Source organism: Pinus tabuliformis, chromosome 8 (assembly GCF_031772625.1).
Source record: "Pinus tabuliformis cultivar Carrire ecotype Pingquan chromosome 8, CPIR1, whole genome shotgun sequence".
Lineage (NCBI taxonomy): Eukaryota > Viridiplantae > Streptophyta > Pinopsida > Pinales > Pinaceae > Pinus > Pinus tabuliformis.
Genome location: NC_142294.1, coordinates 1,215,433,569 through 1,215,456,601, shown reverse-complemented (window position 1 = coordinate 1,215,456,601; position 23,033 = coordinate 1,215,433,569). Strand labels below are relative to the sequence as shown.

The window sequence follows — 23,033 nt, the reverse complement described above, 5'->3', positions numbered from 1 at the left end:
TCCAAGGAAGCCCTCACGAGAATTGAACTTTGCCCATGGTGAAAAACTCCTCGCTTTCCACCATTGGATCCAACCCCTTTGGGCTCCAACAAACTCTATTAGCCATTACTATCATGGTACATTTTTTTCACAACTACATTTCATTTTTCACTACAAGCAGAGCATGTTTCCTTCTTTTTACAAAATGTATCACTATTATTCTAAAAATACCACTACTTGCTATGTTTCTTCTCTACTAGAAAACACAATTATGGTTTAACAATTTGTTGTGCATTCCTACTCTTTTTACTCTCTACATTTGCTAAGTGTATGCTTACATCTTCTCTCCTTTATGCACTACGTGTCTCCTACTTGTGCATGTATTCCTATCTCCTCTCCTCAATTTTGCACATTATCTTCTTTTCTCCTCTCCTTTGATTGCACATATTGTTTTTCCTCTTCTTCATGCACACTTGATGTTCCTATTACCTATAATAAGTTGTGCTTGTATGGTTGGGATCATAGAGTTGTAGCTGTTACATGTGGTTGGAACTCCTTTTGAAATATATTGTTTACTCTTTGTCCTCAAGAAAAATATTAAGATTTTCTTTAAAGTTTATACTTTGGATATTAAAAAAAACTCACTTCCGTTTTTAATTTAATGTTTTCCTCTCCTTTATATGTACATTTCCACAAGATCACTCGAAAAAAAGTGACATGCCCTATTCTCTCGACTCCAACTTGGGAATAGAATGAACTAGAGATGTGGATAGAATGTTTTATAAAAAATGGAGACATTCATACAATGAGGTAGAACATCTTTTATTTATATATAAAGCAATTGAACTACTTAATTGACCTAACTACAATCACTTAATTCAACCTACATCTTACTAACATAGAGTTGGTCACTTAAAATGCATAAGTTCTTCATTACACACATATTATATTATGAAAATTTTCTCTTGGTATTAAAGTGTTGATACTCCAAAAATAGTAAAAAATGATCTAAAACCCATGTAGTGTAAAAAAATCATATTTATAAGAAAAATGGATGTAATTGCTAACATTATGAAAAAGTGCCACAATTTTTAGTATGACATGAAAGGGAATTGTGTGTGATACAAAATGCAGTTGGTAGAATACAATGTGTGCATATGAATAATTTTATCAAGAAATTGAAGTTAAGAAGGTTCATTAACATTGTTAGTGCACATAAATATGTCACTAAATAACAAAATCACTTTGGTGGGAACTAGTATTTTGGAGTTGTGGGCAAATAATACTTAATAAACCAACTAAAATAGAATTGGGAGTATTTGTAGAACTGATTTTCAGCAAACAAATAGAAATAAGAAGGTGTTGTTAAGATAATGCATAAGGATAATGGTCATCACCCTACAATCTTCTAGAGCCAAGCATGATCTTAGATAAATTATTTTTTGTTAAAATCATGCCCTTCAAACTTTTCCACAAAATCTTCCTTAATAGCTAAACTATGAAGATAGCTTGAATTTTGGAAATGTAAATCTAAATTCTTTAATTTTGAAGACAATATTGACTATTGTTATCTTCTTCTAATGCCACATTTCACTTCAAATTTTAAGGCTCCAAGGCCATAGTTGTGCTTGTATTGAAAAAAGAAACAAATGTTCAAACTAAGAATTTTAAAAGATATCAATAACATTAACCTAATTATGTTTGGGTGTTTAGAAATACAATGTTATTATTCATGAGAAAAGAACTAACCACATTTATTCTTTTCCTGAAAAATAACACTATGAAATACACAAATGCAATTACATGAAACAAAATATTACAATTATGACTCAATGAAAACCTGTGGTTCTAGCCATAAACTCCTGTAATCATCCCTAAAAGAGAATGGGAAGCTTCTTAAATTATCATGCTACTTTTAATTATACACTATGGCGAGGGAAAAGCCTTGAATACATCTTCAAGGAAGGATCTAACTATGATTTTTGTTAAAACCACAGTTATAAAACCTTGAACCACTACATTGTGGCAGTAGGAAAAACTCGATCCAAGAAAGTGTACAAACCACCTCCGAGCAAAAAGGCTCCACTGCAAGTAGAAAAGCATAAGATAAATGCGGCGTCACCTTTTCATTCTTAAACCCCTTTTAGGTGCTATTTCACACTAGTTGAGATTTCACGCTACACATTTTAAGACATCCCAATCACAACACCGAGACAATTGCTTGAAAATTTTAATTCGTAAAAATTAAATAAACTCATAATGAGAACGTAATGAAAAATTGAATAAGGAGAAACTGTATCTTATGGAATAGATGAGCATATGCTAAATCATCCAGAACAAAATGACATGGACCACAAAAAGCTTTACAAATGAGACACTCCATCTAATCATAAAATAATTATGTGATGGTTACATGCTTATAAATGTGTATGGAACATGACATGTACAACTAATAATATGGAAAAATTAGCACCTTGGAGTTGAAAACGAGGCAATGACATTTGACATAGCCCCATGTCACCGATACATATATAATAAAAGATTTTCTATCTAGAACAATCAGCGATGTTTGTTATTTCATAGGAATCTTCAAAAAAAAGTTTTTATTTATTTTTTATAACAAAAAGTCATATTGGTTGTACATTCTACTCTCGAAATTGTCATGGTATACTCACTATGTATTAGGGTGATATTGAGGGGACATATCATATATAATTCAAATAAATGGGTGGTTTTATGATTACATTTATCTTGATGTATTTCTATTGATTTATTGCATGAAGGCATTTTTATTGTAGATGGAGTATCGATATACTTGTCATGGTGGGGTGCATTACTAGAAAAATTGGTTTGTTTGTGAGCCCTCAACTTGATTCTCTATCTGTGTTGTTTACACAAACACACACTAGTTGACTATTCATGTATGGTTAGAGAATATAAAGGAATAATTTGACCACTTTCCTACCATACTTTTTTCTCTTCCCTTCTCTTATTATCTTTTTCTTTGATTATCTTCATGTTTGTTTAATTTCTTATGCTCGTTGAACTTTTTGTTATTTATGTATTTGAATACAAATAGTAATTGACTACATATAAAAGAATATAATTGTATGTAGAATACAATAAGGTTGTAAGTGATCTAGGTTACTTATTGAAAATAAAATTCTAATGGGGAATAGACCACACCAAGGTTAGTGATGCACCCTCTAAATGATTTATTTTGCATGAGTGAAGAAAGGTCTTACAATTTCCTCGGTGAGAGAGATCTAACCATAAGGAACCATTGAAGATTAAATATAAATATGTACTTTATCCTAAAAACTTGTAATTTGCATCTTGATATACCCTTGTTTTAATGCTATGGTTTATTTTGAATGTTGTCATGTTACATTGTATAATTGTGAAGATATTCTAATATTATAAATGGGAGCCCTACTCCTTAAGGCCCCACTAACAAAGGGATGTAATCAAGTCATAAAATTATATAATCCAAATGTATATGGTCTAGATTGACTTGGAACGAGAACATTGATACATAAATTGCCATGGACATTCCAATGGACAATCCATCACAACAGATCCAATAAAAAAATACTAAAATCTAAAATCTATAATATGAGAGTTAAAATTTCCCTAGATTTCTAGATTATTAAGTTATTGTGTTTTGCTTATGCATGCAAAATAAAAAAAAAATGCACCGAATAGAGAACAAATAAAACAATCACTCACAAATAACGACTAATTCTAGGTAAGGATGCTTCTCTGCTATTTAAACAATTGTGAAGATTGATTTTTTCACCTTTGTCTTGAGGATGAACCACATTAGTTGGTTCGAAACGTCGACCAAATCTCAAGAATGTGATTATTCTGAAAGACGATATTATTATCAATATGGATCACAAAAGTCTAAGATCTAACACCAAGATATGATTTGGAAAACTCTTTCGAGAGAAACCCAACTAGAAGGTGAGGTTGCTCTAATTTCTCTTTCTTTGAATGGAAAATGGTGCATATACAAAGGAGTGAGACCTATGGCCCGTGGGATGGTATAGAACATAAACCATGTTTGTTCTTCCCTCTCCTTATCCAATTTAGCTACTTTTCTCAACTATGGAACAAAATGCACTAGAATAGAATCAAACACCTTTTCCTCCTATTGGCTTGATTATAATATAACTCGATAGCCAATTAAATGTTAAATTTGACTCCTTCAACTCTTAACTAGAGTTACAATACTACCCCTTCTAGAGTTTTCTTCATTATGTTCACATGGCTAGGCCCTCTTCCATGAGTAACGAGGCTGACATGGCATCCTCTTGAATCAAGGTGGTCAAAACAGGAAGGTCAACTCCTAGGTGGTATAAATTTTGCATACAGACTATGTTTGAGGTATTTCTTGCATCATTGGAAAGGTATTTGTGTGTATAATTGAGAATTTTTGGACCCCAAAAAATGTAACGAACATAATTCGTACTTAAAGTTAAATACTCCAGAACACTTGGAATATGAAGATGTCCATTAAGGATACAAGTATATATAAAACATATGAATGAAGAATATGATTTGGTTAGAATTGAGGGTCCCATATATATACCTAGGTGGGTACCCCTTCATGAAAAATAATGTCTTTTGAGACATGCCTCCTCAGTATAATCATTGTTAATTATTAATTATTTCTATTCATAACATTCTGTTCCCCTTTAGAGAAAAATTGTCCTCAAATCTTTAATGAAAAGGCTTGATATTTTTTTTTTGTCTCGTAATGTTTTTTCATCTCCTCAATTGTGGAACTATTATTTTTTATGATACAAGATGATATGAAATTTTGAGTGTGGTATAAAATTGTCACATAGTAAAATGATCTAGCCATTCCAAATTAATTTTATGTGGAATCTTGTGGTTACTGGAAACTTGGGATGGATTGTTATCATAGGATTGGATTATGGTGACATCAATATCCTTTGGAACATAAGTTTTTTGTTTTAAGTTCTGAGTGATACATATACGTAGTCCAATTGAGATATCTACTCTTGTGATTGAGATGTTGATAGTGAGTTCTCGTGATTTGATTTTCCCGTATCATGTGTGTGGCACTTTCCTGATTTACTTCAGGTACTGATGTTGTTGAATTGGTTACATAATCTTCACTTGGAATTTTCATTGTCTGAACCGCAACATCTGAATATGTTTTTACTTCAATTGGTTTATCATCTTCATGAGTTGTGATATTTACTAGATTGGTATTCGTTCATTTTTCTTCAACTTGGACTATTATGACTAAAGACTTTGATACTTCTTTCGTGAAAACTTCTTCTAATTTATTTTCAATGATTTCTTATCATTTTTAAGTTTCTTAATCTGAGTAAGCGTATTTTGATTATGATTTTTTATATGCGAAAGTTCTTCAACTTCTGATTCAACTTCATTTTGACACTCAATCTTCTCATTTTTTAAATCTTTGATTTGTTCAAATTATTTATTATTAAGGTTTTTTAAGTGCAAAATTTCCTCTTCTTTCTCTAATAGAATCCCATTGAGTTCTTCTTAGAACTTTCATTTTCTTGTTCTAATTTGTGCTTCGTAGCTTTACACTTTCTCACTTGTGCAAGTAGTTTATGACTATGATCCTTGAAATGAGAATTGTCTTCCCTTTTATTGGATATGACTTCTTCAAGCTCATTTTGCTTCTTTGATATTGTTTTTTTATTATCTTGAAGCATCAATTTCGAAATATCCTTGAAGTATTTTGATGAAGACATCATTGATTCTAACTTCATTGTCATGTCTTGGAATGTGATCATCTTCTTCTTATAAGAAAACATCATAAAAATTTTCTTTGTGTTTAAAAAAAGTACCCAATTCTTTAAACCAAGGTAACCTGAAAATTATGTCAATTTCTTCGTTAAACATAGTTGCTACACCAAATTGAGATACATACTCATATTCATCAATTATTACTTGCAAGCTTTTAATCTTGTATTATACTTTGAAAGAAGATGTTTATTTATTCTTAATTATATCTAATCCTAGAACTAATAATTGATTTACTAAAATAACATTAATGTAATTTTCCTCACAGTTCTTGTTGATAATGATATTAACAACTTTTCCTTAAATATTCCCTTCTAATGTACATAATCCATAACATGAGATCACGCCACCTTTACAAGAGAATTTTCCTTCCCTCATTTTCAAGTTTTCCTTCTTTTTACTTTATGTTGAATTTATAATTATTTTTTAATTACCTTATTACTTTTAAAATATCCTCTCTTTATAAAATCACTTTTGATTTATTTATTTATTTTAACGCCTTTAAATGTCACTTGAATATATATCAACGACGTTAAACATCCTTAGCATATATAACCTTTAATCTCTTCTTCAAATGTCACGTGAAAATATATCAACGACTTTAAAATTCCTTAGTATATGTCACCCCTTTTTTTAAAACCTTTAATTTTTTACCTCTTATTTATTTATTTTTTGGTTAGAGAACTTTAACTAACCTTCAAAGTACACTCCTTTTTTTTTTTTTTTACTAATTACCTTTTCACTTTCAATGTTAATGCCTTTCTTCTTGATTTATAAATACTCCACTTTACAATTGTATCCCTTACTTGTATTAGTGGTTTCAATCGATACACTGAATGAGTTAATATGCCTTGTCAATAGGCTTAATGTATCAGACACGACTGCAGAAAGGGGGTGGATTTTTCCAGTAAAAAAAATAAACAAATTTGTATGAAAGGACAACAGTAAAACTTTGCAATATTGATGGACATTTGGTGTAAGATGGGCAGTTGTGATGGACAATGATTTCAATTGGCAGTTGTACGTATGATGACTAAGCATACGGAAATGATGGAGATAAGAGGTGGCGGTTGCAAACAAACTGTGAGCAATGTGGCATCAAGAGAGATAGGTACAATGTAGATCAATGGTTGGGTTGTTGGCTAGTGGCAACTAGGAAAAAAAAATTGTGGGCAGAGAGAAAGACACAACAAGTGCAATGTTTGGCTAATAATATGTATGGCGACAAATATAGAGGATGAGGTGGATGTGGAGAAGGATGGTTTTAGTTGCAATATTGGAGAAGGTCAGCTACAACTACAGCAATGGAGAAGGCCGGTTACGGCTGCGTACTTGGCTATCGACTACAACCAATTTTTTTTTATATATAACCTTTTTCCTTTGCCTTTTTTGATTTATTTTATATTTGATCTTTCAAAAAAAAATTCCTTTGATTTTTTTCTTGCTTCTATAATTTAGTTTTATTACTATATATATAAAGTTTCCTTTTGTTATGTCCAAAGCCCTAACGGAAAATGGAGAACCTCCAAAACTTGTCTGGCTAAAAGCCTCAATTGCAACGACAATGAACTTGATGAGAGTTGATGGCCAAAGGCCGAGATAAGAGAACACGACTTTGATATCAATGTAACGAACAAAGTTCGTACTTACAAGTTAAATACTTCAGAGCACTTGGAATATGGAGATATTAATTGAGAATACGAGTATATGTATAAAATATATGAATGAAGAATATGATTTGGTTACTACTGAGGGTCCCATATATATACCTAAGTGGGTAACCCTTCATGAATAGTCATGTCTTTTGAGACATGATGTTAATTATTAATTATTAATTAGTTATATTCATAACAAAAAAATTTAGGAAATGCCTCAAATTGTCCCTTGAAGGTTTAAAACCCCAATTTGTGACACTGGGATCCACTGGTAAAAATGGTTTCGTGAGCTAATTCCTCCAATTTTTCCACTCTAAAAGTATCAATATGGACGAAAAATAATATAATGATCTAATCCAGATCATACCTCCCAAATTTGGGAGGAGTTTAGACTCCAAAAGTTTTTACTAAACGGGGGGAGGAAATTTCTCCTCTACATTCTCCCTCGAGTACTAGTTAGCATTGCTTGGAAGTTATCATTTCAACCCAATTTGCGAAATGTCATGTTGCCTCTATCTTGTAGTTCTTGACATTTTTTGCAAAATTGTATCCTCTGTCAACCCTAGCTAAGTGTTACAGGTCATTTTGTGGCATCTAAACAAATGGCCCTGAAACTAGATCTATTGTCATCCATTGACACTTTGCAATCATCCCCTACAAAGCCAAAAGCATTGTCTTTCCAGAAGTTCCAAAAATTTTGCATTATATTGGCTAAAAACCATAATCGCACTTTCTTAGTTTAGTAAGTGTGATGGCGTAGGTTGCATAAAAAAGGGAAAAGCGTTGGTCAGCGCAGATTGCTTTCACTACAAGTGCAATGACCCTTGAAATGAGGGAAAAATTAAATATAATTTCAAAGCTTCCACTTTTAGAGGCTTCTATTGGGGAAGTTTCAATTCTCTATTAAAGATGTTCTCGAATTCCTACAAATGAGGTCTTATCACTTATCCCATGGAGCTTATCCCCTTCTAAAGTGGATCTTACCCTAGTTTAATGGATTTACAAGCTCCTCATTTCTCCTATAAATGCATTACCTACTATTAGGAATGGGTTGCCTTTTAGAGACTCTTAGTTATGCCGTCATGCTGCTCATTTGTGTCTAGAGGTCCATAATTGATTCATATGCTTGAGGTGTAATTGAAGGCTTTCTATTGTGGCAAAGGAAGGACAAGATAGCTGAGAGAGATCTACAAGGTCAAGGCCTACATGGGTTATAATCTTCTCCTACTTTTATTAACAAAAAGTGCCTTGTTTTCCTATACATTATGTCTCATTTATGCATGTGTAAAACAATGAATCCTTGACTTCTTATTTAGAGTTGTTTGTATATGCTATTTGTATGTTTTGGTTCTCTTGCTTATTTTGGATGATTTGCAGGTTCCAATTTTAGGATTTGGAGTTGGAGCTAAAGCTTGCAAGCGAGGAGAAGGAGAGAGCTTGCATTGGTTCCCAAGTAAGTCTTTCTTCCATATTTCAAACTTATATAAGGAAAGCATAGCAATTTTGTTTTAGTTGTTTCTAGATCAAGTGTTAATTTTAGTTAACATGTTCTTTGCTTAGGTCAATTACTTCAATGTTCCATGTTGGCCCAATTTACATTTCATTGCAATAACATAAACCATTATTGATAGTAACTGAAGAAAGAACATAAACCATAAATGCAGAGGACAAGCCAAGACAAGAGAACACAAAATTGGCTCAAGCCAGGGAAAAACCCCAAGATGGAGAAAACCCTTGATCAATCTTCTTTATTATTAATATCAAATGTTCAACAGAAAGAGAGAGAGAGAGTACAATCAAAGTCAAATTTGACTTACCAATATGATGATCAATACCATTGTCCAAATGCTAAGGATATAAAAGAGTCAAGTCTGCACTTCTGCCTTCTTCCCTAACCAAAGGTCAACGATAGTCAAAGAAGCTACAAAAATGTCTTCAAAAGGAACTCGATCTTCGATAAATAAATGTGGTCTTCTTAGCTGATGATAAGGAGCCAAAAAAAAATCAATTCTAGGCATATTATAGACCTAGTTAGGGCACACATCAACCCTAACTTACAACAACAAACCCATGAGATTATCCTCAAAATACCTCGCTCTTTCTTTCTCTGAGTGCGGCCTTTGCTAAGCTAATACATAGGCCTCTCATCCTCCATTAAATATAGGTTTGAACCCTGCAAACTCCATAGAACTTTTGCGGCCTACAAGAGAAGATACACGATGCATGTAACAACCCTTAAATACCCATTAAATTAACCCATACATGCTTCTAACTGCCTCGGCCTCGTGCTTGAAGAACTCAACCTCTTGCTTGAGGAACTCGGCCTGTTGTAGGGAACGTTTTACATATAAAATAGTCACAAAACGAGCCCAGAAATCCTCCTCAAGGATGAAACCTCTTCTTGCAATGACCCAGACCTACATAAGAAACAAAAATGGCTTCTTGGTCTCTTAGGGAAATGACGAACTTCAGAGAGAATAAAGACAAGTTGTGGATGTCCCCAATGACAATGGAGGTCCCTTCTATTTATAGGAGATGGAAAGGGTTTTACTTTGTTTACTTTACCCCAATCCAACCTTAATAAATTACACATGAGTGGGTTTGATTTCAAAAATATATTTTTCCTTATCCAAATTTAGTGATCTTTAGGTCAATTTTGGTCCTCTTGAAAAGAGGAATTCAATGTCACAAGTATCTTCTTCAAAAGAGCTCCCCAAAGTGGAATTTGGTCCTAGTTTCCAATTTTAACACTCCCTCTCAACTAGGGAGAATTCCACACGCCAATCCATCCATTATCATGTCATCCCATCATCATGAATCATCTCTACATCTCAACTCTTTTGAACACTTATATAGATAATGAAGAAGAATTGATCGAGAGTGAATCACAAGACCTTACCACTCCCCACTAACAAAAATCAGTTACACAAAACCAAGGGTAGAACCCCAATCAGACTTTATCCCAAGTCATTAAACATCATACATCCTAGACATAGGGAGTACGGTAGTACACGATGCATCCATCGGTAGTGCTATGGTCCCTAACCACTTTTCCCAACTCATTGGCCAGATGAGAGGTACTTCCCTTGTTTCCTGAACTACATGGGAAGGATGATGCTAAGGCAACAACATCGAAAGAGTAAATCACATCCTGCTTGCAAACACACGTAGGGAAAGGATAAACCACATCCTACTGTCACATGTCACAACTATAGGGAAAGGATAAACCACATCCTACGGACATGTAAACCATCGAGAGTAGAGAAAGGATGAACCACGTTTTACATGCATGCCAACCAAAAATCGTAGAAAGGATCCTACACACGAGGAAAGGAAGAACCATGTCCCACTGACATGTCAACCATCGATTACAGGGAATGAACATCGTACATGTGGGGAAAGGAAGAACCATGCCCCATCAACATGTCTACATGTGACAACCGATAGATGCCTATATGCATCTCTCACTCGGGTATCCGCAGGAGAAGGTGAACCACTCATCCCGCTCATATTCCATAGGATAAGCTGAACCACTCATCTTGTGCATATATAACCAATCACAGGGGAAGGTGAACCACTCACCCTACACACGTCAACCATAATGGGGTATCACAGGGGAAGGTGAACCACTCACCTTGTACACAACACAGCTATAAGGGAAGGTGAACCACTCACCCTATGTTTGCTCATAGCTCCAAGAAGTACCCCAAGCCCCCAGGAGCTCCTAGAGCTCAATGTTTAGTCGGGACCATCATAATAGGGTCAATCCATGACTCCCAACCTCTCTTTGAAGGAAGATAATCTTGACCTTACCAAGAGGTTATGCAAGGATGTCGATAATCTTCACATCCAACCAAAAATGATAGAGCTTGATTGCATTTCGTTTTACCATATCTAAATGGAGAGGCATCAAATATTTGGAGTTGTCGTGGAACACAGATTCTCTGAAAAATGAATAAAAATATAACGGTGGTTACCAACACGTGCTCAAATGGCTCACTGAAGAGCTTCCTTAACCAACTAGTTTCATAATAATAAGCCATTCATGTTGCTTTATACATTCAACCTCAATTGTGCTCCCAAAGTAGCAGACTTCAATCTTTGATTCATCCACGAAATAAAGGTGGATCCCAAGAGATACAACACCTAGATGTGCTCTTTCCATTCTTCACACTTTCAACTTAATCAACATCGGAAAATTCATGGGATAATAGAATCTCAAAGATATCTCAACAAGTAGCTAACCAATATATGAGGCTCATCCATAGATTGACTCAAAGTCTTTATAGTAAGGCTTATGATAGGAATGCCAGGGATCCCACAAGATATATATATATATATATATATATATATATATATATATATATATATATCAACAACTTCTCCATATCATCAGATACAAATCATAACCATTGAGCTATCTACAACCTACTACTTTTCCTGTCCTTATTCCTTTGGTCTATGTGCCAAGGTTATCCATACAATTTTGTTAGGAATTCTATAGCTCCCTCTGAAGTCTTGCTTCAATGAGTCATTCAATCTTCATCAATCTGATTGTCATCTTTATCATGCTACAACTATGTCAAAAAACATCAGTAAATCTTGTTAAGTTATTATCATGGTCCTTCTTCAACTAGGGTGAAGAAATCCTCCCATGAGATCATCCAATCAACCAACTTCTTCATGAATGCTACCTTCTCATCCAGACATCTATTTTCATAAAACCTAGGCTAAACAAAAACAGGGTCCTCTCAATTTCCTCCTTCAATGCATTTTCCATGAGGCACCATTGTCCTTCATGATTGTAGAGACTGTTGCAAGGGTCTGGTCCATGTTCTTTCAAAAGAGGAAACTTCCGAGGTTGCTCATTTTGCAACCTTCATCATCATATTCTTTCTTGGCTTCTGAACTTTTGACTTGCTTCAAGACTTCCTTGTGATTAGACAAGGATATCATAGATCTGTCCAAATTTTTGATAGGACCTACTCGAGTATCTCGCTTCATATCTGATTATGTTAGTGTTTCTTATGTAACCCTTATTCAAAGTCTTGGCTCTTTATTAGCATTGTTTCTTCCATACTCTGGAATCTATATAGTCCAGAGAGAACCCAAGAAATACATACCATGGTTCAAATGCTGCAAAAAGATTCAATGTTGTTACAAAAGGATATGATAATGAAAAATTGTAAACAATTGTTGTAGCTTAGGATCTAAGACACCGTGTTCATCACACAATGCAATACAACTTTGACTTATTTCTCAAGCTAAAGGAGTTATTTTCTATATAATGTACAGTGAACAATTGAAGTAATTTCAAACATGGAGGAGATTTGATCATAAAATAATCTTCATATGTCCATGAATTTATAAACCTTTAGGACAATGATGCTACTATAGGGCTCCAAGGTAAGTTATTGCATAAAGGATTTCAATGAGATAGATTCTTCTCAAAACTGAAAGATGATAAACTTTCCCTTGTGTGCATTGATGATGAAGGATTTCCCATCCTTGATGAGTTGGTGTTGATTGGATATATGCATGAGGATCGCATCTCACATGTACATATAGGGATTCTCAAACAAAACTCCACATACATTAAGTGGAACTACATCTAATTCTACTTCATTAATGAAATCAACATTGATAGCAAATTTGATTCTACATTGTTTGTTTACCTTTATTTTGTCCTCCTTGTTGACCCATCCTAATGGATATGGGCTAGGATGGTCATGGATCTCCAATCCCAATTTGTTGACCAACTTTGTTGCAATGAGATTTTCCTATGATCTTGAGTCAAATAGGGCATCAATTTTCGTCTTCTTGACTTGTATCTTTATATGGAAGAGTTGGATCACCTTCTCCTCTTCCTATTGTTGAAGGCTACTCAGATTCGCCCCCTTCTACACTAATGTGCAAACAATCTTCTCATCCACATCCAAGTTTATTTCCACCTAATTACTTAAATTTGTGGCCATGAGATTTTTCTTCTTCCCATCCTTCTTCCAGTTCTTTAGGTTGAGTTCTATATGTAGTTTCCACCACTTCTCTTTTGTATGACTGTCAATATTACAATGGTTGTGGTGATTACTAGGATCTTTGCAATGGTGTGTTGTGGTTACTGTGTTTTTGTTGTCCCCACCTTTCCATTTCTACTTCCCTTATTTGGAAGCTTCTTGGTGTTCCTTATACATCGACCCACTTGATTTCCTTTTCTTCTGGCCTATGTTTTCCAAGTATCGTGCTTGGACAGAAGCCTCATCCAATGTTATGGGTTTGAACAACATCACTTGCTTTTGTATATGGCTATGTAAACCCCCCAGATACTTGAGGAGTACATATAGGTTCTTCGGAGAGACCCAATATTATTTTAATCTTCTTGAATTTCGTGGTATACTCTTATACACTCTACTCCTATCCTTGCTTGAAGTAATTCCACTAGATCCACTAGTCCTCTACATACCCAATAGGGTAGAAATGGGACTTTATGAGAGTTTTGAAATCCTCCCACTTAGTGATTGGAGGATCCCCTCTAGCCTCAAGGTTTCTATATGAATTTCCCACTAGGTCAGGGCATGGCCCTCTAGTTTCAAAGCGATGAAAGAATTTTTCTATTATTCCTTTATGTGATGAATGCTAAAATAAACTTATAACTACTACAACCAAAGATTTAATTTCAAAGTACCAATATTACCATGCTATGGCTTGATGTGGACCCTTACTTGCATCTTGAATAGGGATTGTGAATGGTTCATGGAACTCGAACTAGATTGTTCTTTTTTGGGTTCTCTCTTAGCCTCATTCTCTAGTTGTTCTCAATCCCCTGCTTTTCCCTCTGATTTGACCTTGAGTTGGAACCTCCATATTCTTCAATTTCAAGCTTATTTGCTAGAGCCTCCATGAGAAGGTTCATATTACAGTTGATATATGCAACCTGCTCTTCCATCCTTGTGAATCTGTTATGAAACCAACTCAAGAAAAGATAGAAAAGATAGATCAACGCCTTAGAATTCAGCCTCTTCGAGGGGGCAACCTCCTTTACATTACATAAATGAACAATTCTTGGATGATACAAATGACAAAACCTCCTTTCTATATATAGGAGTCTAAGGAGTCACAATATAATCTAGCTGACCTAACAATAATAATATAAAGCCACAAAAATAACAATAGAGAGATTCTATGGGGCACAGAAATAACAATATGGGGGTAATAGGGGCACAACAATATAAATAAGGGGTATAACTACAATAGTAATGGGGTAATCACTAGTATTATAGGGACCCAACATGCCCCTCTCCTTAAAAAAAGTGTTGTCCTCAACGCTTGAGTAGTTCTGGATACTTCTGCATAAAATTCTCATCCTCCCATGTGGAATCTTCAGCGGATAAGTTCTTCCACTTGATAAGATACTCTGAAATTGATCGATTTCGTAGCTGTCGAGTTCTTGTTTCTGTGACTGCTTCCGGTTCCAATATAATTTTTCCTTCCTCGTCAAGTTCTGGCAATATTGTTTGAATTGGGAGCTTGTCACCTATAACCTTCTTTAAACATGAAACATGGAAAACTGGGTGCAATCGAGAAGCTGCAGGAAGCTCCAATTTGTATGCCATAGTGCCAATCTTTTGCAACACCTTGTACGGACCCTAATACTTTGGTGATAATTTATTATCCTTCTTAGCTTGCTTTAGGGACATTTACTTATATGGTTGTAGCCGTAGGAATACCCAATCACCTACATCAAAACTTCTTTCACTGCGATGTTGATCTGCCTGTTGTTTCATTCTATTTTGTGCCAACACGAGGTTATCCTTTAAGAGTTGGAGGACTTGTTGTTGATGTTCGATGTGATGTTCCACTGCCTGAACCTTAGAATTTTCTCTTAAATATGATGTGATGGATGGTGGTTGATACCCATAAAGTGCCATAAATGGGGTCATTTTTGTTGCTGTATGGAAGGAAGTGTTATACCACCATTCAGCCCGAGGCAACCATTTGACCCATTGTGTCTGTTTATCAGATACAAAGCAACGAAGATATCCTTCCAAACATTTGTTTACTATCTCAGTTTGCCCATCAGATTGAGGATGATAAGATGAGCTATGAGCTAACTGAGTACCAAGACAAGAAAATAATTTTGTCCAAAAATTTCCAGTGAAAATGGGATCTCTGTCACTTACAATAATCTTTGGGTTTCCATGTAGCTTTTGAACTGTTTCCATAAATGCAGTAGAAACTGTACTAGCTTTAAATGGATGTGATAATGCACAAAAGTGTGCATGCTTGGTAAGTCTGTCAACTACCACCATGATGACACTCTTTCCCATGCCACAAGTCTGAGCGAAATTGGATTCTCCAAGGAAGAGTTATGTGAAATCTCCCACAGTGACTTACTTTTAGACTGGTTTAGCAGAGCGAACTTGTACGACGTACCACGAGTCACTATTTCAACCTTTGAATCTGAAACACACACACAAGAAACTACAGTCTGTCCTCTTTCTATACCTTCTTACGAAATTTCAATCCGATCCCCAGAGAGAAAGTTATGACGATTTTCCCTAGGTCACCTGTTTTGAATGTAATTCAGGAGTCTGCAAAAAGACCAACTCCCTCAAATCATATCTCCGCGCGAAAATCTCTGAAATTCGGACCCAAGGTTCAGCGCGATTTCTTCTCAAATGGGTTTTTTTTGCAACTTCTGAAACGTCACAGAAAAAAAAGTTATAGCGAAAATGCCACGATGACTTGTTTGGAGCAGCGAAACCCTAGAATCCAAAGCTCTGATACCAAATGTTATGAAACCAGCTCAAGAAAAGATAGAAAAGATAGATCAACGCCTTAGAATTCAGCCTCTTCGAGGGGGCAACCTCCTTTACATTACATAAATGAACAATTCTTGGATGATACAAATGACAAAACCTCCTTTCTATATATAGGAGTCTAAGGAGTCACAATATAATCCAGCCGACCTAACAATAATAATATAACGCCACAAAAATAACAATAGAGGGATTTTATGGGGCACATAAATAACAATATGGGGGTAATAGGGGCACAACAATATAAATAAGGGGTATAACTACAATAGTAATGGGGTAATCACTAGTATTATAGGGACCCAACAGAATCTCTACTTTTCCAGATTTTAAGGGTGGTTAATAGATTCGTCGACCATGGTCGGGGTTTTATGACATTTAGCTTAACCAATCTAGATCCCCTACAACTCCCCATAATATATGCAAAGAAACCCGCTTTGATACTAATATGGTCCATAAAATGTTGTGGATATTCCATTAGATAGTTCATCATAACAAATTTGAAAAAGACATTACTAAAGTCTGAAATGTATAATATGAGGGCTGAATTTTCCTTCGATATATTTATTATTAAGTTCTATTTATGCATACAAAATATAAAAATGTGGAAAATAAAGTACATATAAAAATAATCACTCAAACCATAAGACACCAAGATATGATTTGGGAAGCCCTTTTTGGAGAAACCCCATTTGGAAGGTGAGGTTGTTATACTCTCTTTTTCTCTAAATGGAAAATGGTGCAAATACAAAGAAGTGAGACCTGTAATCTGTGGGATGCTACAAGACATAAACCATATTTGTTATTCCATCTCTCTATCCACCCTTAGCTACTCTACTCAACTACATAACAAAATGCACTAGAATAGAATTGAACCCCTTTCCTCCTAGTGAGCCAGTTATAAAACAACCTGATAACCAACTAGGGGTTAAATTTAACTCCTTTAACTCTTAACTAGAGTTAAAATAGTGACCTTCCTAGAGTTTTCTTCATCATGTTCATGTGGCTAGCCCATTTTCCACGAGTAATGGGGCTGACATGGCATCCTCCCAAATCATGGTGGTCAAAATAGGAAGGTCAACTTCTAGGTAGCATAACTTTTGCATACATATTCCGTTTGAGGTTTCTCTTGCATTTTTGGAAAGATATTTGTGTGCAAAACAACATCATGGGACCTGGTGCAAGAGAATTTTTTTGGACTCTGAAAAAACTTTAGGAAATGCTTCAAACTTCCTTTAAAAGGTTTAAAACCCCAATCAGCCAAATTGGGACCCACTGGTAAAAATAGCCTTCTGAGCTGATTCCAACCATTTTTCCACTTTGAAAGCATCAAGATGGATGAAAAATAATATAATGATGAAATACATATCAACATGGTGACATATATTATGAGAAATTGAGCAAATATATCTACCTTTTCAAGAAGAAAAAATAATGTTTGGGGAGAGGAGCTAATCGAAAGATGGAAGTGTCACCTCACTTGTAATCATGAGATAGTTACAAAACTCTTCAACAGGTCATTCCTCCTCTATCTAAAATCATGAGATAGTTAAGGTGAGCATTAATTCTTCATCCCCCCTCACCAACCATTTTTCTTCTATATAAAGGATACCTTGAGTTGGAAAGGGGTTCTAATTTCGATGTTTCATGTTCTGGATTTTGTCAAAGTTTTGCAATTTTCTGCCTTTCTTTACGTACTTGTGTCCACATACATGTTTATTGCCTTTTTCTTTTATTGCCTTTCTACACTATTTGATGGTGACTTACAGTGAAAGAGATTATTGTTAGAAATGTGGGTTGAATGTTTTGTTACATGGTTGTTTATATTGAAGGAAAACTTGCATTAACCAATAAAACTAGTAAAAAAATGTGACTTTGCTCACTCAAATCTAATAATTTCCTTAGTCTAGTACTAACATCTATATAAAAAGAAAAAGACAAAATTTGGGTGTAACCAATATTATGTATATATGACCATATTAGAGTAATATCATTACATTATTTGTCACAACTATATGTGATGGCATACAACTCACTTAGTTAATTAATCTTCGTCTGGTGGAGACACCATTTTAGAGTATTGCATAATCCATTAGGGTTGACAATGTTATTTCTTTAAATGAAAGCATGGTCCAATTTGTTGCGAGATTTTGATGGACTATAGAGTACATCTAAAAAATTGGGAAGGTTTTAAGGCTTTTTTCTGTCGACTTACACCTTATAAACTAGTTTAAACATAATGGGAAATCTTATTACTTAGAGGATGTAGCTCATAGAACCCATTTTGACTCTAGAATCAACTATAGTTTCCTCATAGGCCAACATCTATTATCTTTTGAGCTGAAACTTATTATGATGTACCTTGGTGATCCATTTTTGATGTATATATCTAATCACCAAGACCTTATTTCCTTAATGTTATTTAGCTAATTAGATTAGCTAATTATAAGATGATGATGATGATGATGTTTGGTGGATATTGATTCTAGTGATAATAATTCCACGATATTATATTCAAATGTTGTACTTGGTTATTTCCATAGTGGATTGGTTTTTAATTAATGATGTAATATTACTTAATCTTAGGACCCTCATTGAATAAGGTCAAATGTCAAAGCAACTCAAAATTTATTGATGGGAATTTCTGTGATTTATTATGGATACTAACACAAATTGCAAATTGCAATAATGGGATACTTTTGGATCTCACATCAATTTTACTACTTAGTCTATGGAAGTGTACACACCCCACTCCTTGTTGATTCACACATGTGACTTTGAAGGAGGAAAAAATGTTCCTAACCATTAGGCTCACTTTGGTTGTACATATAAAATATCAAAGAAAAAATATCTAGATAGAAAATTCACTCTATCTTTCCAATAGAGTTGATTTTATGACATTAATGACAATGTGCATTTAAAAGTTATATTGTCTTTATTTTTATAGTGCTCTTACCTATGGATCATGATCTCTTTAAAGAATAGTGATTTATATGTGTTAAATAACTTCAAACCATCTCAAATCTACATCTCATAGAGGCATTTCATATGTACTTGCTCTTTGACCTTTTCCCTAACAATGCTAGAGTTGAAAAAGCCTATATTTCAAGGTTTGTTTTATTTGTGCGTGTCAATTTTTAGACCTCAATTGATAAAAGTTCAACTTAAGTAGTATTAAAGGAATTATTCTTCTTATATCCAAAACCAAATTTATGGAATTAAAAAAGGTGTCCAACAAAAATTACCATAAATAAAAGAAAACACAAGGACTACTACATTCAATATTTTCAAATAAAAACAATATTGCACTCTCAATCATATAAGCCTAACATGTAACCATTATTAATTTTATGACTATTCTATTTTTAGGGGTAGGGTGGTACAAGACAAAGGGAGAGAGAACCTTGTTGAGTTGACCCATGTTGAGTACTTCCTCAAAGAGAGTAAGCTCTGCACATAAATTACATTGATTATATTAGATTGAATGCATGCAACCACTAAAATCAATGATTAGAACAATTTCATTGAAACTTAACTCTTGATGAAAAAAAAATGGTCATTTCCATATGGACAACAACAACTCCAATTAAGATTTTTAATATAAAGTAGTTGGTGAGAATTTGTAAAAGGATACACAATGTTACCAACCAAAATACTATTTACAATAATAACTATGGTTACAGAGTGATAGCTTATGAAATGAAACATTTGTTATAATTGTTCTTATTGATCACAAACCACTCTATTATATTGAATCTCCTTCAAATAAGACAAAACTATAATCACTTAGGAGTTAGCCATAGGAGAATTATGCAAGCAAGACTTAATAACAAATGTACATTTCATAGATAAGAAGATGAAAGGAGCATCTTGTTGACCCCCAAAGAACTAGGTAGGGGAATCTTTTAATAAGGATAGAGTAGATAAGTTGGCCAGGAGAGCTTATCAACTAGATCTAGACTTCATAAGATCAAATACTAACTTCTTGACTAGAAGTTACTAGAGGAGAACATTTGGGTGGAGGATATATCCATACATAGAAGAGTAGTACAATAACATCCTCTATTTTAATAATAATTAGAAAAAAACATCCATAATTCTTGAAGACCTTGATGATGGAACATAGACATCGGTATCACAAACTTTTAAGTCAATCTAATGACACATAATACAATTTCGAAACATTAAAAAAGATAAGAAACTTGCAAGCTTGGTTCCGTGGAAGTGGGAGGGTGACAAGGCAATCTAGGACTTAGTTTGTCATCATATTTGGAGTTGGAGGACTCAGGGTTCCTATGTGGCAAAGTTGACTTAGTTCTATGCCTCATGGGTTGAGAAGGAAGGCAATCTTTTTATGGGGATATTTCTGAGGTATTGCCTCTCATTCTTGGAACGAGTGACTTTCTTGGCTTTCTTTTAGTATGGCTTTCTTTACGAGTGGCTTTCTTGGAGTTATGAGGGCACATCTTGGAGATATAGCTATTCAAAATGAACATTGGGATGCTAAGGACATTTTGGAAGGATTGTTAGTGGTGTTATGGCCATCGGTGTTTGCATTATGATCCCCATCGTTGTTACCCCATACTTCATTAGGGACATCCACTACCCTTGTTCCTCAATGCTCATTGGCTCTACAGATATATAGAGGGTAGATGGATTAGGCACTTACATAGTGTCTGGTTGATTTAGCTTGCCTACAAGTTGCAATATTTTTCATAGTTGGTGATATATCAAGGCATTATGTCTAAGGCCAAGCTAGCCAAAAGATGGGTCTTTGATGGAATTTTCCTTATTTGGTAGTGTTTAGATGCATTGAAACACGTCTTTCGGGAGTGTCGATTTGCCAAGAAATGTTGGAGGTCTCTTGAGGATCAGTGCATCAAGTTGTTTCAAGGTAGGATTTGCTAGAGGTCTACTTCATGATTGTTGTTCACAGGTTTGTCCTGAGATTCTCCTTCCTTGAAGAATTGGAAAAATCGTTTGTTTAAGAGGAATAATGAAAATGAAATATCATGCCCACTTGATAAATACTACGTTGTCATCATCCATAAACACAACCAAGAAAAAGAAGTCCAATTACTTAAATTGTGATTCATTCATTCAAGCTACACAATATCCATCCACGAAAAGAGTGAAATCCACACCAACAAGGCCTCTCCAAGAGGTCACTCAACTCATCCATCCATAGCCAGATTTAAGAAAATAAAAATCACAAAAAAATCAGATTTACGAAGTGATTTCTCCCCCAATCCAACCATGAGAAAATGAGAGGAAGTGCACCTCTATTTATAGAGAAGGTGCTCAAATTCCTTTACATCAAAATACTAATTTTCTAGTCTAAACACCCCTAATCTATTCCATGGAAGAGAAAAGTCATGTTCTTCAATTAAATAATCCGAATTACATAAATTTAGGGTCATTTATGCCACATGTACAAAAACTATGGGGATAAATCCATCAACAATGACATATTTCCCCAAATAAGGGGAAAATAAAGGAAATTTCATCCATCAATCAGCGTCCAAAGGCCCTTCAATGCTCAGATTTCACCACAAGGAATGTGAGCCAACAATGAATCTCCTCAAGTGTCATTTGTCCAGTAGGTAAGTGGGCCTCCAAGGTGACAAGTACCCTCCATCAATTTTGCAAGTAATACTGCAAGGGCTTGCTTCTTCCATATAATGTGGATATATAGATCCATAATGATTATCTCTCTAATAAAAACAAGGGGCAAGTATCCTTCGGAAAAAAATCCTCCTAGACTAGTAAGACCACTCTCAAGTGGACACTACAATATCCAATAAAATAGGACTCCCTTAAATCATCAACCAACTCCATCAAAAAGGTCATCCCTACATTTTTTAATGTTGTCAAACATTATTAACAAATAGTTTTAAGTATTCCTTGGTCCTAAAGTCCACCCTAGGTCAACATTGTTAAGATCCCTTTTGTGTATAGATTAGCCCAATATGAAAATCAAACCTATATAGGTTGGCCCTGAGAATCATGTTATCAAACCCTAAGTTGTGCCCTTAATGGTATCTTGGATCCTGTGCAATGTAGTAAACTTACAAATGTCAACCAAATCATGAAGAGACATATCATTTTCTACAATATGGAATTCACTTGGCCTTTTGCTCCACAGGCTCTATGTATGTAGAAAAATCTTCTTACAAACTTTACTGAGTTGCTTCTTCAGTATAACCATATCAGGAATAGAAAGCACTTCACCATCTACACCGTTTGTTTCTTGGAGTACTTCTACACCATGATTTGAGGCTTCAATTATGCATCTTGAAGAAAACATTGAGATTGTTCACCAAATTGACTTAATTCTTGTGGGATGGCATCCTCTCTTGGAGGGTTTATTATATGTGAGGCATGTTTTACTTGTATGTTGACTTGATCTCCTTCATGTTGCAAATAACAAGTCATGTTTTTAAGTCTCCTAGGCTAAATATAAGGAGACTAGAAAATAATAAAGAACGAGAAGGAAGTAGAAGCTTTATAAATAGAGGCCCACCTCACATTACAAATTGTTATTGTTGTTGGCTGCTTATTTTTTGAGAATACAATTGTTGAATATCTACCTATTGGAGGCTTTGGTGTCAATTTTTGGAGCTCTCTTTTTCTTGGTTTATTTCTTGTTGCGTCAAAGATTTGGTGTGATAGTTCAATACTTCTACAAGAAATCAAGGTCAATCCATTTGAGCAATAAGTCTACCACTTGGAATAAAGACATTCCTGGGGTTCATCCCTTCTTCTTGTATTAGCT

The 23,033-nt window shown here is 34.7% G+C and overlaps 1 protein-coding gene across 3 annotated transcripts in view; it reads right to left on the bottom strand.

Moving 5' to 3' along the window:
• Window positions 1–1,778: 1,778 nt before the first annotated feature.
• LOC149239757 (cytochrome c-type biogenesis ccda-like chloroplastic protein) overlaps window positions 1,779–23,033 on the bottom strand; it is a 478,359-nt gene continuing 457,104 nt past the window's right edge. For all 3 annotated transcript variants that reach the window (XM_089373519.1, XM_089373517.1, XM_089373518.1), the window contains exons 12-13: window positions 19,662–19,708; window positions 1,779–2,064 (exon numbers count right to left, since the gene is read on the bottom strand). In XM_089373519.1, coding sequence (XP_089229645.1) covers window positions 1,995–2,064; window positions 19,662–19,708 — 117 coding nt within the window. In that variant the 3' untranslated portion in view covers window positions 1,779–1,994. The remainder of the gene's footprint in view (window positions 2,065–19,661; window positions 19,709–23,033) is intronic.